The sequence below is a fragment of the Marmota marmota genome, unplaced genomic scaffold, assembly GCF_001458135.2.
Source record: "Marmota marmota marmota unplaced genomic scaffold, marMar, whole genome shotgun sequence".
NCBI lineage: Eukaryota > Metazoa > Chordata > Mammalia > Rodentia > Sciuridae > Marmota > Marmota marmota.
Genome location: NW_026000224.1, coordinates 4,416,757 through 4,433,508, shown reverse-complemented (window position 1 = coordinate 4,433,508; position 16,752 = coordinate 4,416,757). Strand labels below are relative to the sequence as shown.

Below are 16,752 nucleotides of genomic sequence, written 5' to 3'. Positions count from 1 at the left end.
GTGCCTCCCCAGGACACCGCCGCCTCTCCGTCCCCTCCCGCCCCTTCTGCAGGACGACCCTGGGGTCCAGACGTCCTGCAGTTTGACCTGCCTGCTGCTCGGCCTGGCTGGCGCCTCCTGCCCAGGCAGGCTCCCCAGGCAGCCAGTGAGGAACGCAGCCCCTGCTGTAGCATGTGAGGACCCCAAGTGACTTCTAGAAAAGGACCCCAAGCCACCCCTGCCTTCACCCCATGTACCGAGCCGCCCGCACAGGTCCCGCCTCTGAGGAGACCCGCTCCTCCCTACGCCTACAGCGAGGACCTGACTGCCGTGCTGGCCTGTCACTGAGACGCTGAGATAATCGCTTCTAAGGAGGGGAGGTTGATTCTGGCTGACAGTTTCAGAGGTTTCAGTGCAGGGTTGGGTGGCCTGTGGTTTTGTGCTGTGGTGAGGCAGAGTCCCGTGGGGGAAGGATGTGACAGAGGAGACTGTCACCTCGGGGTGGCTGGGAGGCAGACAGGAAGTGACTGAGCCCAGGAACTCCTGGAGGGCTTGCCCCAGTGAACACCTCCCCCAGGTGCCACGTGGCCTGCTACAGGAGCACAAGCGGGACACCAAGCCTGCAGCACCTGCTACAGACGGGCCCCCTGGTCCTCTCGGTGGGCCTCCTCCCACTGGCTCACAGCACTGAAGGTCTCCACCTGCTAGAACACAGGCTACTTGGTCCTCATTCTAGGTCTGCGCCGGCTGGCTCATGGTGGGTTGTCTACACCGGCTGGTTCACACGTTCCTCCTTACTGAAGGGTCTCAATGCCAGGGAAGGCACACATCCTGTATTTCCATTGGCATGACCTGGCTCTCTACGAGGACCCTCTGCCGTTCACATTCTCTGATTGACGGAAGGACGTGAACCCATGTGCAGCCAGGCTGAGTGTGGAGGGTCCGCGTTCCTCTGTGCAAAGGATGTGCATGCCCTGAGGCCCCTGCAGGACTCGCCTCCGGCTGGGGGTGGTCTGCACAGTGAGCTGCCCCAGGCTCCTTCCCCTGGTGCGTTCTCCCACCTCTGGGAAACCCCAGGTCACTGGCCGAACCGGCAGCTCCCGGGTGAGCTCTGCAGGGAGGCGTGACTGCAGCGCGGGCCGTGCCTCCTGAGTTTCACGGCTGTGCCCTGCTGACCCTTTGGGCTGCCTGACCCTGCTCTCCAGGACCCTGATGAGGGTAGGAGCTGCCCGGGGGAGCAGGGGTCTTCAGTGTGGCGTGGGGTCATTACCGTCAGGAGTGTGCTTGGTGGGGTCAGCCAGCCCACGGCAGGTGGTTCTGCTTCTGGAGACTGACCTGTAGAACGGGGAGCGGGATGCCCCACGGGCCTCCCAGTGGCAGGCTGGTGGCTCCCCAGGGCCTCCCAGTGGCAGGCTGGTGGCTCCTGTGTGCTGGCATTTGTCCCAGATCCCAGCACACTGAGCCTTGGTGCTCTCTGGAGTCAACTGCTTCAACGCAGATTCGCTTCCCCAAATGCATCCACTGGAAAGAGCACAGACCTCGCCACCTCGCCTGATAACCCAGGGCTGCCCTGGGAGGCTCAGTCGGCCTCTGTAGAGGAGGCGGGGAGGTATACCCCCTCATGGTTGGGCCAGCCCATGGCTAGGCTCAGCACATGAAGGTAACAGTTCCTGAAGATGTGGCCTGGGCTGCGTGTGAGGCCAACCCTGGGCTGCGTCCTTAATGGCAGAGTGTGGTCCAGAATCAGGTTGGAAGCACGTTCCAGGAACACAGCACACTGTGGATGTCCAGTCCCTAGGGGCCCCTTTCCCTCCCACTGTCCACTGTGGGCCCAGGCTGTGGTCTCCCAGCCCCCCTGCCTGGGGCCCTCTCCCTTCCCACTGCCCACTGTGGGCCCAGGACATGGTCTCCCAGCCCCTCCACCAGGGGTCCCCTCCCTTCCCACTGCCCGCAAGGACACAGGCTGTGGTCTCCCAACCCTGCTACCTGGGCCCCCTTCCCTCCCACTGCCCACAAAGGCCAGCACATGGACAGTGAATAAGAGGCTCCCTCCTGCTTCTCATCCAGAAGAGACCCCAATGTGCAGCTCCCCAGTGTCCTCCAGATGTCCCCAGCCCCTGCCACGAACCCTGTCAGGAGGCTCCTCCAGACGAGTCTGCAGCCCTGCTTGGCCACCCTCCCCAGGCCTCCTGGGTGTGGCTGTTCCCTTCTCCTGTCTACAGCTTGTCCCCAGTTTCACCCCCGTGGCCATGCCTCCCCTGTGGCCCTGGGCTGTCAGTGGGACGGGAGTATGTGCTTGCCTGGTGGTGTGGGCCCAGCAGCCAGCATGGCCAGGACCAAACCCAGCTGCTGTCACAGTGGACACACCAGCTCCTTGATTCCTCCCAGCCCTGCGGTGGACATCACTGTGCCTGTGTCAGGGCTGCAGGGTCCCCTGCCCCAAAGTCCTACAGGAGAGGTGATGGTGGCCAAATCCTGCCTCCCCTCCCACCTCTGTGCACTTGTGTCTCACAGCCTGGGGATCAAGGTCACGATGCCCGGCACCTTCCTTGGTTCTGCAGAGCCGAATGTGAAGTCATGGGCCTCTTTGTGGAGGGTTCCACCCATATTTGTAGATTTTAGTGTTTCTACCAAAATATGTTTTACCTTTGCTCATAATTCATGTGTCTGAAAGGAGATACAACAGAGTTTTGGGCAAAGTAAAATTTAAATATTGAAATTAAATGGTAAAATAGACCATTCTTTTTCCGTCTAAGTAGCTTGAGTGTGCTGAGCCGGGCGCAGGGACGACAGTGTATCTGACGGTGCCTGTGCCTGTGGTAGAGTGAGGTCATTATTTTAATGCAATGTAACACAGAAGACATCTGTCAGGGGTGGTTTTGGGGAAAGCCTGCTGAAGTGCAAGGTCGGGATGGCTGCGTCTGCCGAGGTCTCCAGACTGTGGCGTGGCCCAGCTGCTCCCCGTCCGTGGAGCTGCGGCGTGTGGCTGTGCGTGTGATGGGCCCTGTGGGCTGTGCTCTGGGAGTAACCCTTCTCTCTGTTCTGTTGCAGAGTCGCAGTGCACCCTCTGCGGGGAGCCGGAAGGTGAGTACTCCTGCCCTGTTCACCTGCTCAGGTGGGGACGCCTGGGGGTGAGGCTGCATTGGTGTTGACGGAAGCTGGGGCTCCTTAGAGAAGGCGGCGTTGGAAGTGTGTTCTTTGTGGTGTTGATGGAAACTGAGTAAAGTCAGGTAAGGCACCTGAGCGCTGGGCGGGGGAAGTACCAGTGCCACAGCCAACTGCAATCCTTTCTTTTCTTTCTTTCTCTGTTTTTGATTTGCAAATTTTAGCCATGTTTCTCCAAATAATAGATATCAAAACATATTTTTGGCTTTAAATATATTACTGAAGGTGCCAGGGACGATGCGTGTTTGGAACCGAGTGGCATGTGGGCCATTGCTGGCCGTCACTGGCCGTTGACAGTCTGCGGAGTTTGAACTCCACCTGGAGTCTCGATGTCTAGGGCACACTTGAAAGTGGGTCTTCTGAACTGACCATTTGTTAGCTATGTTCCAAGATAGCAAAAGCCAGACTGTGCAGGGTTTTCAATGCAGGATTGGGGCATGAAGGAGCATGCAGACTCTCGCCCCCAGGGCAGGGACTCCAGTTAAGCTGGGTTCTGTTCTTTAGTGTGCTCTCAGCAGAAAGATGCCAACGGGTTTGGAAACAGGCAGTCCTAGGGCCTGGGGAGACAGCCTGGCCCGGCCTGCCTGCAGGTGCCGGAGCTCCCGCAGAATGCTCCGGAGACTAGTTTGCTCAGTGCTGCAGCTTGGATCCACCTAGATCTTACCCGAAAATGAAAAACAAGAGAAGGCAGACTAACTTGGAAATTCTACCACACGTGGTTTCCTCAACTGGGAGGTAACTGGGGCACTGGACCAGGGCTTCTGCTGTTCCTGGTGCCGCTGAGTGCTTGTGCCTGCCTAGAAGCATCAAAGGTGAAGTCAGTAGCCCACATCTCAGTGTCGCGAGCTTCTCTTTTGCACAAAGCCTCTGTGGCTGGACTCAGGGCTTCTCAGAATGGGGACTGTGGGTGGGGACATGGGTCCTGGGGATGCCAAGGCAGATGTGAGCTGTGAGGTCCCCCACCTGTCTGTGTCCTTCGGTGTCTGCCTCTATGGCTGCTCCTGTCTTTCCCACCCAGGAGCGTGTGCCGGCTGTCCGTGTCTGGCTGTCCGTGCCCTTGTGGGAGGCTCTGGGTGCTCCTGTGCTGGAGAAGTTGAGATGTGTCCTTAGGCTGCTCCCATCTGCTGCTCCTGATAACGCACGCCTGTGTCCTGCCCAGGGCTGTGTGCTGCGTGGATTGTCCCCCCACTGCACGTGGCTCAGTGTTGTTGGGTGGCAGTGAGGTGTGGTGAAGCATGCTGATTCAGATTCAGGCCGCAGGGCACTCACCACGGTGGGTGTCGGGCCATTTCTGTGAATGTTCTGGGCAGTCATGTGGAGCCGAAGTCCACCGGTCTCCTGGGCTGACCCGAGATGCTGCAGTGTACTTGTACTCAGAGAAGTGGGTCGCTCTGCTCCAGGTTCCCAGCCCCACACCTGAGTCATCCCAGCAGCATGCCCACCTGGTCGCCTGGGGTGCCTGTCTCCTGCCCTGGTTTAATCTGCACATCACCAACCTCAGCAGTGCCAGTTGAGCTGTGCATCACAGGAGAGGGACCCAGTGTGTCCATCACTGCCCTAGAGGATGGATCAACTCCCCGGAGAAGGATCCCAGCTGTCTGGCCAGAGGAGACCGTGGGGCAAGGAGGACCGTCCGGCTGAGGTTGGGGTCTGTGGGGCATGGGATGAGGGCAGTGGGGCTGGCTGCCCCTGCCTCCCCTGCTCCCTGATGTGACACGGTGCCCTGGGGCCTCCTGGGGCTCCGATATGCGGGCAGAATTGCTCTAGATCAGAGATAGCCAGGAAGGGCTGCCTCGGCTCTGCCTTATCTTTTGAGACGCACTGTCAGACGAATATTCATACGTTTTAAATCATTTAAGGAATCAGTCTGAGAGCTGGCTGGGTGCAGGGATGGAATCTGGAATCCGCTTTGGTTCAGTCATTGCTTCGGCAGCACCTATTAGCTAGCTCACAAACCCTCTGTGCAGGAGAGGTCAGGGACAGGCCTGGACACTGAGCAGCTCCGAGCTGGCTGCACCTCTCCTGAGGTCCCAAGTTGAGCACCAGCGTTTCTCCCCCATGTTTGAAGCTGTTAGCAGCCTTGTGCCTTCCAGGGTGGGTGGAACACCATCTGTTGGGGAGAGTGTTCTTTAGTGAAGATTCGATGATTGGCAGTCTCAGAGAATAATACCTGTGGGGCAAATGAGTCAAGAAGGGCCATTTATAGGACCCCAGAGGCCTCAGAATTCTACAGCTGTAGCCCCTAGAGTGGCAGGTCCTGGTTTTCAGGGTACCCCAAGTTATAAGTGTTATAAAATGCAGACAGGAACTTCCACAAACAAGCCATTGCCTGTCTATACTGCAAGCTCCTGAGACCTGGAGGACTGTTTCTATGAGGGGTGATGCTTTGGGATCTGCTGCTATTTACAGGCGTCTTTCTTTTGATTCAAAATACAGAGGTCACCCAGCTGTGAGTCCTGGAGGTGTGGGTCCACCTGAAATGCGGGGGTCTTTTAGTTGTGTGCAGACCCACCACTGCTGCAGAGACCCATCTTAAAACAGATAAATAGCCATAAGATTACTAAGAACAATTTCAGTTGTTGTAATAACTTGCCAGTTTAATTCTGAGACGACTGCCTCAATTCGTATCATTTTCCTTGCATTTCCTGTTCATTTTAAACAGTGAATTTACTGGCCATACAACAAGAGAACTACTGTTAGTTTATCTCAACACAGCAAAAATTCCTGTACCATCTGTCAATTTGATGCAGAGAAATTATTTAAGAGTGTAAATAATTTTCAAACTTCATTGACAGGTGCATGATAGCTACCATTTGCGTATTAGTAAGACTACGGGACAAAAATACAGGTATTTGGCAGGGCCGCAGATGCCGGCTCATGGACTTGTCTTTGCCTACGTTTTATGGTTAATTTTCCCTCCCAGCAAATAGATGTTGTAATGTGGAAGATGGGTATTGATGATGGAGGCTAGCACTTACCACAGTCCTCTCCAGTGTGCAGACAGCGGCTCAGACCCATGCTGCTTAGCCGAAGTGAAACTAAGAGATGAGCTGTTAGGATGCCCACTTGGCATGCAGGAGTAGTGGCAAGATCACTGGGGTGCATTTCAGCTTACAAGTCCTCAGAAGTAGATGCCTGAGATTGTGACTCCAGGGAGAAGTGGGCTACTTGTGGTGGCATCCACACACACGGGAAAGCAAAATGCAGGTTTTAAAAACGATCTTTAAAAGCTTAAGGTAAACTCTACCCATCTAAATCTATTTTTATTTTGTTTTGTATTTATTTCAATCCTCTAGAAACACACAGATCACATGCTGCTCTGGGAATTTTTGACGAAATCTTATATTTAGCATGGAAAGAAAGAAACAGAAGTACCTCTTCCCCCTTCACTGTGCATGGTTAGGAAGTAGCAGGGGGTTCCTGTGCTAAGTAGAATCTTTTTTTTTTTTTCAGAGAGAGAGCGAGAGAGAGAGAGAGAGATTTTGATATTTAGTTTTCAGTTTTCGGGACACACAACATCTTTATTTTATTTTATGTGGTGCTGAGGATCAAACCCAGCGCTCCGCACATGCCAGACGAGCGCGTTACCGCTTGAGCCACATCGCCAGCCCCCTAAGCAGAATCTCATTTTTGACTTTTTAACATGAGAAACCGGAGGTTCTCCCCACAGTGACTCTGGACAATGGGAGACTCCTCTTTGTTTTTGTGCCTGTGTAAGAGTCATCTTGATAAGTCACGTCCAGATTCGGTGTCGAGGCTGCTTTGGAACAGTGGACGTGGCTGCCCTTCTGCCCCCACAGCGTCCCTCTTTCCCCCTCTCTGGAGACATAGGGGTGACTGCTGCACACTCCCCACATGAGACATGTGTGCCTTTGAGTCGTGTGCTTCGGACAGGGATGGCCTTCTTGAAGGCCACTCTTAAACAGGGAGGGGAAGCTGACCCTCACCACAAAGTTCTCGGCATGGCCAGGCCTTCCAGAAAAAACAGTGTCACGTGGGAGCTGCAAAGCCATGCAGCTGGTCTCCCAGGGCCCCAGAATTGTCCCTGTTTTAGTGTCCTGAAAGTCCAGGGCGACGGGCCATGGAGAGGTGGAAGAATGAGTGGATGCAGGAACTGTCCTTCCCACTAAACACACGTGAACGTGCTGCTGTGTGGCACAGTGACATTCACCTCACTGCATCACTCAGCTTGAATGAGAGAAGGAAAGAAACCAGCCCCAGGAAGGGACCTGAGCCAGGCTGAGAAACCCAGTCCAGAAAGAACCAGGCTGGTGCAGCACGCTGCAGCCCCAGGGATGTGGTGGCCCTGTGAGCCCAGGCGGTGGAGGGAGGCACCCGGCCTGAGCCCCGTAGTTAGATGTGGTCAGCGAACCTCCCCGTGTGTGAGGAGACAAAAGAAAACCACTGGCCAGGAAAGTGTAGCAGCAGTTCATCCCTGGCCCTGAGCTATGGGTGGAGCCTGACTCTCCCACAGAAACGCTCACCACAGGTGCAGGGGCCAGCTCTGCGTGCCCACCACCTGGGCACTGGGGAGCAACTGCGGGGTAAGGTCTGTGAACAGGACCCCATCAGCAACCAAGGCTCTGGGGGACAGAGCCTCTGATGCCCAGGGCAGGGGCCACCTCCTCCATGGATGAGCACCCTACTCTAGATAAGCTTAGAATATAGGGTCACAGCCCAAGTAAAAACCTCAGGGGGCGAGAAGGTAGGGCAACTCAAGAATGAGCTAGCCACACACCGGGAACAGCAGGCTGCATGGGCATGGGGCATGCTGAAGATTATTGAATGAACTTCCTTTTAAAAGGAAAGGAACTCCAAACGTAAGCTGGCATGAAAAAGAGGTTAAAATCAAACTGAAGAGCTAGAACCATGTGGTGATTAGAATTGGCTTCCTTGTGGTCTCTGTAAAGTGGACTAGACGGAGCTGGAGAGAGAAGGAGCAAACTAGAAAATAGGCTTGAGGACATCACCTAGAGCCTTGCATGAGAGACATAAAGATAATCGGAAAGAAGAGCCGAGGTCCTGGAAGGTGGGCCTGGAAGCACAGACGCAAAGTCAGAGTGGAGAGAAGGGGGTGTTAACCTGGCCTTCCTCTCTAAAGACTCCCAAGACCAAAAGCACATAAAATACACTCACGTTTCACAAAGTAAAACTTCAGAACATGATGCAGATAATGTTGCATGTAGCCAGAGAAAGCGCGTGGACAGACTGCCTGCAGTGTGGTGACTTTCAGGGGGTCCCCGTCATCAGGATGGATGCAGGTGACACTGGAGTGATGTCCAAGGTTGCCGAGACGGTCAGGGGAGTAAGGTGCCCCAGTTCAGTGTGGCTCTCAGTGCAGCCGGGAGCGGGCAGGGGCAGGAAGCAGAGCACAGAATGCACCGTGGCAGGACTCGAGTGTCCTGAGAGGCAGAGCCGGGTCACTAGTGCTCCACGGGGCTGCAGCTCCATGTCTGCACTGGAGACGAAGGGCCAGAGGGAGGAAGCCACACCCAACCCTGTGACACACGTGCCTTGTCCATGGGCACAGGGGCTGCTGGTCACACCAGCCAGAGCAGACGAGCTCTCGCCTGGTACCGCCGTGGGTCGCTGTCTGCCCGCCAGGAGTGCGAGTTCAGGGTGGCGCTGGACCTGGGGCCGGCTACTCCTGTGGTGTGTGGAAGTTCAGCACGTCCTCACCCCAGCAGCCCTGCTTTTGAGTGAAAACACCTGCAGAAACTCAGGCCCCTCTTGGTTTCCGGATGGACTCGGGTACACCTGGCTGACATTCTCTGGGTGGGGCAGGGTGGAGCAGGAGGCAGCACCTCTGCTTTCTCCTCCCTGGGGTCCTCAGAAGCCCTGAAAATTGTTCCTGGTCACCCTGATGCTATGGCCAGATGTGCCCCTACCTCCGAAGGATGGGTCAGATTCTACCATTTCCTTCCTCAGATTTTGTCAGGTTCCTCATTGTCCACAGGACGAGTTCCACCTTCAAAGTCTATGCTCTGGCCAGGTGGCCACCCTCTGCCCCCGTCAACCTCCTCCAACCAAGGAGCTGCACAAAGCACGTGCCCTATATATCGGTCACCGGCAGTGACCTGCGGCTCCTGGGTTTGGTCAGCTCTGAGGGCCGGGAGGACCAGGGAAGGAGAAGTGCTGTGTGTGTGTGTGTGTGTGTGTGTGTGCGCGCGCGCACGCACACGCATTTCCTGAGAATGAAGTACCTCTGCAGAAGTTAGTTCATCTCCACTCACCCCCTGGTTTCCCTAGCGGGCGCCTGCAACTCTCCACTAGCCAGTGTTGTCGGAACCATTTTGGGGTCTCCCTCCCACTGGGCAGGGGCCAAGACACTGTTGAAGACAGGAGGCTTGTGTGCAGCATGGCCCTGGGGCTCACAGCTGCCCGCCTACCCCCTCAGGTGCCAGGCTGAGCATCGAGGCTGCCTTCACAGGGCCTGCAGAGCAGCTGCGTCAGCCATGGGTCTGAGACCATCGGCGAGGGAGACTGGAGCTTCTACCCACTGAGCCAACCCCTGCCCTTTTTTACATTTTATTTAGAGACAGGGTCGCTGAGTTGCTGAGGGCCTGGCTAGGTGGTTGGGGCTGGCTTTGTGCTCACAGTCCTCCTGCCTCAGCCTCCTGAGCCACTGTGATCACAGGTGTGTGCCGCAGTGCCCAGTGAGAAGCCTTCTCTGCACTGAGGGGGTGCTGACAGACTATCCTGAGGCTCCTGGGCTCCTTCCTGTCCACTGGTGCTTGTCCTCCTCCTGGCTAGCTGCTGGCCCCTGGCCCTTTTGATTTTCCCACCAGCATCCCAGGTGCACAGTCCCGGGACACCACGGGGTCTGGGAAGAAACTTGGGAGGGTGTCCCAATCGGCAGGGTGCGCAGGGCGCCTGGGGAAAGCTGGCCCACGTGGAACCTTGCTGAGGCTGGGACCTTCCTTTCTCTGTGTGCCTCTCTGTGTGACTGCCGGGCAGCCCCCCCAAGCCCCTGTTGTCATGGATGTGCCTTCCTAGCTCTGCGGTTCCCTCTCATTAGCAGCCTTATGAGTAATGAATGGCCGAGGCTGCACACCATGCCTCTCTGCAGAACGACCTTGGAAGGAAATGCCCAACATAGAATACTGTTTCCTCCCCCACCAATCTTGTGAGGTAATGACCCAGAACTCGAGCTGTGGGCCTGGGGCAGAGCCAAGCGGGGGCCAGGATTGACCAGCAGGCTGGCAGTCACAGGAAGTCACTGGAGGGAGGAGCCACCCTCTGAAGGCACAGGCTGGACATTTGCTCCTCCTGGTTTCTGAGAGGCGCAGAGGCGGCACGGTTTGCTATGGAGGGAGTGGGAATCTCAGAGCCCCCCCCTTCCTGGTGGGGCGGGTGGCCAAGGCCTTGGGCTCTGGCTGCTGGGAGTGCCTCCCGGTTCTCCTTCCCCTGCACCATGCTCTTCCCATCTCACTGTGCACCTGCCTCCCGCTCAGAGCCTGGCCGTGACCAAAGCTGTCCCTGCTGACCATGGTTGTGAGATTTGAAGGTAGTGGGTGTCTCACCCAGCAAAGGGGATTCCATGTGCAGGGCCCTGAGCCAGGGGATTGGAGACCTAAGGGCCCTGCAGAACAGGCTCATTGTGCAGGAGCAAGCTTTTCTGGCAGCCTTTAGAAACAGGGGTAAGGACTCACCGGACCTGGGCAAGAAAGGCCCTGGTGTGACCACTGCCATCCTGGGGAGACCTGGTGTGACCACTGCCCGTCCTGGGGAGAGCCTGATGTGATCACTGCCCGTCCTGGGGAGGCCCTGGTGTGACCACTGCCATCCTGGGGAGACCTGGTATGACCACTGCTCATCCTGGGGAGGGCCCTGGTGTGACCACTGCCTGTCCTAGGGAGGCCCTGGTGCGACCACTGCCATCCTGGGGAGACCTGGTGTGACCACTGCCCGTCCTGGGGAGACCTGGTATGACCACTGCCATCCTGGGGAGACCTGGTGTGACCACTGCCTGTCCTGGGGAGGGCCCTGGTGTGACCACTGCCCATCCTGGGGAGACCTGGTATGACCACTGCCCGTCCTGGGGAGGCCCTGGTGTGGCCACACCTATCCTGGCTCACGGGCAGGACTCTGCACCCTGCTGTTGCTCTGAAAGCAGTTTCCAAATGTGTGTCTTCTCCTGTGACCCTGCCTTGCGTCAGGGTCATCTCCTTTCCTGGGACGTAGCAGGCTCTGGCCCAGGGGGAAGGGCTGGACCAGCGGCCTGGAGCCAACTCGAGGCTGCCTGCTGGGCCTCGTGCTCGTCCTGAGGGTCTGGGCCTTAGTGCGTGCTCCTGTGCTCGCTAGGGCCTGCTCAAGGCCGGTGCTGCCCCTGGCGTGTGCATTGGCCTAGGTCCTGGCTCTGACTCTGCACCATCGACTTTCTGGCAAGAAACTGACCCCTGTTACTGGACATGTTGCAGCGCTGGCCAACAGGAGGTCATTATTCAAAATGCCAGAATTGTCATGAGGGATGACCGTTCCTTGTTGTTTAGATTCATGGAACCTGCCACATCCCCATGAGATTGACAGTAGCAAATCTTGTAAGGTTAACCATTACCAAACCGGATGACAAGCTGTTGATTAAATAAGCTAAATCATGCTCTGCAGAAGAGAAAATGTGGGGGTGGATGAGGACTATAGGGTGTGAACTAAGCACCTCTGGGGCCAGGCCAGCTTCCCCCCAGAACCTCCAGACCTTGCGCAGACTCTGCTCCGTCCTGAATCAGTCGGGAAGGCGGCACTGCGTTCCAGGGACGCTGCACGTTGCAGTGTTTAGCGTAGTGCTCAAGACTGCTGGATCAGTGAGTTCTGTGTCTTGCTTTGCCTGAAGTTCCTTGTCCATTTGTGGATTCTCTCTCTGATTTATTCCAAGTCTGTTGGCCAGGACTTGTCCCAGGTGTTGGGGAAGCCCAGAGATGCTCAGGAAGTTCCTTTGAAGACAGTCAGGCCAGCTGTTGCTGAACAGGTGGTAGACAATCTAGTGGCGGTACCGTGATGGTGGTCATTATTCATCTGGGTTTTTAAGACAAATGGTTTCCAAATACAGGGACTGTGGTGTCTGAATGGGTTCCGGGAGCAGCGCTCAGGGCTGGGAGAATGAGCTGGGTTCTTGCCACTCTCCCTCGCATTCCAGTTCTCCTGCAGGAAGCAGTGGAGGACTTTCCCCGAGTCCCAGTGCAGCGCCTTCCTCGGCACAGGTGAGAGAGCTGCTCCTCGCATGCGCTCCTGCACTGGAGCCGAGGGAAGGCTGGAATCCCGCCATGGCAGCAGCAGCTGGAGCTGGGTGCAGGAGTCAGGCCTGCAAAGCGCAGCCCGGTGTCCCGCCCGTCAGGCCAAAGCACTGGCCTCATGGAAGCTGAGGCTGGAGGCCACCAGGGTTGGGGGAAGCTGGTGTCAGGTTCATGCTCATCTCATGTCAGCCCTGGGGTCCTGAGGGACAGCAAGGGTGGCCCTTCTGTGTCCCCTCACACCTGAGGGACCTGGACAAGGTGATGCATAGGCCACTAATGAGTTGTGGTCACTCACAAAGTAGAGGTGTGTGGAAGGTCATATTACTCCCCTGAGTGTCTCCATTGATGGTCACACCTCAGAAGGCACCCCAGTGAGGGACACAGTGCCCCGTGCTGTGCCTCGGTGGGACTGGGCTCAGTGGGAGACAGCAGACATTTGCAGCCCCCCGGCAGCCTCACTGTCCAGCAGCCGACTGCCAGGCCCAGCAGACCTGCTCAGGAGAGGTGGAGCAGAGCCGAGCCTCTGGGCATGGACGTGGCCAAAGACCCTGAAGGACCGTGGCCATCCCCGGCCACCAGGGCCGTGGCTGTCCTCCAGACCCTGCCACCAGGACGATGGCTGTTCCCCAGACCTTGTCACCAGGGCCATGGCCATCCCCCCACACCTTGTCACCAGGATGGTGGCTGTTCCCCCAGGTCTTGCCATTATCCACACTTGGGCTGGGGAGGTGTCGGTGGGACGGGGGAGGACAAGGAGGCCCTTGAGCACACACTGCTGACCCCTGAGGGAAACCCAGCTTCTACCTGGGTCTCTGGAACAATCAGTCGGGATTCTCTGGGATGTAGCTCAGGAGGAACCCTCAGAGTGATCCACTGTGTAACTGGGTCTCGCGTCGCCGTGAGGCCTCCGTGGGCTCCCGCAGGAAGTTCACGTGGATTCCCTAAGCCACACCCGGAGCTCTTCCACAGGCCTGCGTGACTCTGGGGACACAAAGATGGGGATGTCATCAGACACTCAGGGAGATCTGTGGCCATGAAAGGAAGACCAGGGGACCTGGAGCAAGTGTTCTGTTTCTGATTCTTCAGTGCCACCACTGACCCAGGGTCCTGAGTTCCTGCCCAAGGCCAGTCCCTGCCTTCCCTGTGAGTTGCTTTGCGGTTGCTTTAGGGGCAGGCCTCACCCACTGCAGATGGCCTGGGGTGATGTGGAGCTGCAGGCAGCCAGGCAGCCAGGGAGCCCTCACCTCCACCCACCCCGCAGTGCCCACGGCCCACAGGCAAAGCCTTGGTGTGCGTGTGCATTTGAGCCTGCTTGCTCACTGTGACCAGAAGACCCACCAGTGGCACAACTTAGAGGAGGAAGGGTTTATTTTGGCTCCTGGTTTCAGGGGTCTCAGTCCATAGACAGCTGAATCCATAGCTCTGAGCCCAAGGTGAGGCAGAGCATCATGGCAAAGTACGCAGCAGAGGGAAGCAGCTCTGCAGATGGCGATCAGGAAGCCGAGAGAGCTCCTCTCACCAGAGGCAAAATAGAAACCCCAAGGCACACCCCAGGGACCCACCCACTCCAGCCACTCCCCACCTCTCTGCAGTTACCACCCAGTGGAGCTCTATAAGGGGATTTCCTGCCCTGATGAGGTTCAGGCTGTCATAGTCTAATCATCTCACCTCTGAATGTTCTCGGTGGCTCACACATGAGCTTTTGGTGGACACCTGATGTATGAGTCATAGCAGGGAGCACAGGTCAGCCCTACCTTACCCTCCAGCAGCTGCAATGATGTGTGGCCAGGGCCAACAGGGCTCCTGCTGGTCCGTGCTGTGCCCGTGCAGCAGTCGGTGTCTCTGGACTGAGGCCAGGTGCAGAAGGTGGTGAGCAGTGTCCAGCTGTGAGTGTGGTGTGCACAGGGAAGGGTGCTCTGGCTCCGTGGGGAGGAGCACGAGAGCATTCTGACAGGCCTCCCAGACCTCTAGAGCCTCTTGATGTTCACTGCAGACAGATGTTGGATCGATTTGAATTTAATTCACATTCTCCACCTGGTGTGCCTGCTGCAACTGTGCACTCTCGCTGCATTAAGATGAGCTGGCTGGAGAATCCCCAGAGAAGAAGGCGGAACACCATTCAGAGTGGGACTGTCCTGGCCTCGAGGGACACTCCAGATGGGTCTTGAAGTGAGTTCTTCTGACCCTCCTGGGTTAGACACCACCAGGAATCTGCTCCTCCTCTGACCCTCCTGCCTTGGACACCACCAGGAATCTGTTCCTTCAGCCTTGGACACCACCAGGAATATACTTTTTGTGCCTTTGATATCCATCAATGACCTGAGTCACTCAATGCCCATTTTTTATATATGAAAATCTCAGTGATTTAAATAACAGCTTTGTGGTAAAATTGCTTATGATGCCAACTCATCTGGGTGGATGAGCTCTCTCATGCTTATTTGACAATAGTCAGTATTTTTATTTTATGCAAAAAAACCAGAAATTTAATTAAATTTTAATTTAAATTTATATTTAGTGTAATTCTATATTTACTTTTATCTTAAAACACCTTAAATTTACTTGGAGATAAAATTATTTAAAATAGTGACGCCCTGTGTTCCCAGTGTGAGTGTCTGAAATTGCTCACACACTCATAGACAAGTACTCGCACACTCAGATGCACACACAGACACACACGGGCATAAAAACAGGCCAGCTCTTTCGCAAACCTGACCGTGCAGCGGGAAGGAAGTTGTCTCATTTCTATCTTCACTCGCCACGTGGCCCAGCGTGCCCTGGGGACACGGCAGTGCGGATGCTGTGCACATCCCCCCACTCCATGTACAAAGAGGCAGGAAGGCAGCATGGCTCCCCAGATGCCACACTGGCGCGAGTTCAGGGAGAACACTCAGCCCCAGCTGTGGCCGAGAAGGTGGAACCAGGAACACCACGGGGCGTGCTGTGCCTCCGGCTGAGCGGCAGGACATGCCAGCCAGGCCTCTGTGAGGCTGTGGGCTGTCTCCTCAGTGTGGGCACAGCAGGCGCCTCAGTTCCAAGTGTGTGGGCATCTCTGTGTCACTGTGACCTAAAGACCTGACAAGAAAAGCATCCGGGAGGGAACATTTACTTGGGGATCATTTATCAGACCTTGGAAGTCCGTGGTCAGCCGACTGCACAGTTCTGGGCCCACGCTGAGGAAGGTTGGAGGAGGACAGAGCTCAGGACAGGACAAGAGGCACAGAGAGAGCTCTGCTCACCAGAGATGGAACACAGTCCCCAAAGGCTCGCCCCAGGGACCGCCCCCTCCAGTCGTACCCTCCTGCCTGCAGCTGCCACCCAGTTACTGCAGCTCAGGGGTTCACCAGTGATTAGGTGCACCTCCTCATCTAGTCCCTCACCCCCCACGTCCTCACAGCGCCTCACACTGAGCTTTGGGAAACACCTCAGATCTGCACCGTGACAGCAGGTCAGCCAGATTACTTTCCTTCCCAGACCTCTAGGTAAAACAAAGGCAAAGAGATAAAGCAGGACTTCTACTTTTAAGTTGTTTATAGAGAACGGATTAAAGTCAATATTTGTGAATTTAGGGCTTCTGACACTTTTCTCCCAACCCCAAAATTAAACAGTATATAACATCTCACACAAAATAAGGAATTTAGGAGAATTCTATAAGGACTAAAGTAAAATAAGCTTCTTGTAAAAATCAATATTCCATTTTTGGAGACATTAATTCATTGATATATGTCCCACGTAAGTGCTACTTTTAATCTTTCTGATAGTTTTCCTCAACCTCATTAACCAGGAGCAGATCCATAACGTGAGACAGAGACAGGAGCTGCCCCGCCACCTGCCGGGCACGGTGCCTTGGCGGTTCCTAGATATCTCTGTGTAAAAGGGTGCCATCATGGAGACTGCTGTCACCCACGACACCATGGGCAGTGGTGTGTCAATGTCAGTTTCAGGTGGTCACGTGAGCTCCTGTGGAGCAAGGCAAGACCTGCCAGGGGGCAGTGGGGCCAGCACCTGGTGTCCATGGGGCTGCGGGTTGGGTGGTGGCCCTCCCAGGAGGGCTGCCCGTCCCTCGCTGGCCCCTCTCCAGTGCCTGAGGACTCCTTGTCCCAAGGTGTTTCCCTGCTGTGGTCCAGACGAGGAACCCCTTGAGGATGAGTGATGGCTGCGCTTGGACCCACCTCCCAGGGACAAACGGCCACACGCCCCTCCACGCCCATCTAGGCTGGCGCGTGTGACAGGCAGTAGCACTGGTTTGAGTCCCATGGAGCCTTTGTTACAAACATCGCTCGTCGGCTGCTGAGTCGACAGTTGCCTGCTGGTGACAACTGTCTCTGGAGTTGGAAGGAGAATCATCTATTCTCACATTAAAAAGGATGAAAGTTAAAAG

The 16,752-nt window shown here is 56.0% G+C and overlaps 1 protein-coding gene across 1 annotated transcript in view; it reads left to right on the top strand.

Annotated features, from left to right (window-relative positions):
- The window catches only part of Dlgap2 (DLG associated protein 2), a 476,272-nt gene that overhangs the window by 265,942 nt on the left and 193,578 nt on the right, over positions 1-16,752 (top strand). Inside the window, exon 3 of the mRNA XM_048792849.1 lies at positions 3,031-3,063. Coding sequence (XP_048648806.1) covers positions 3,031-3,063 — 33 coding nt within the window. The remainder of the gene's footprint in view (positions 1-3,030; positions 3,064-16,752) is intronic.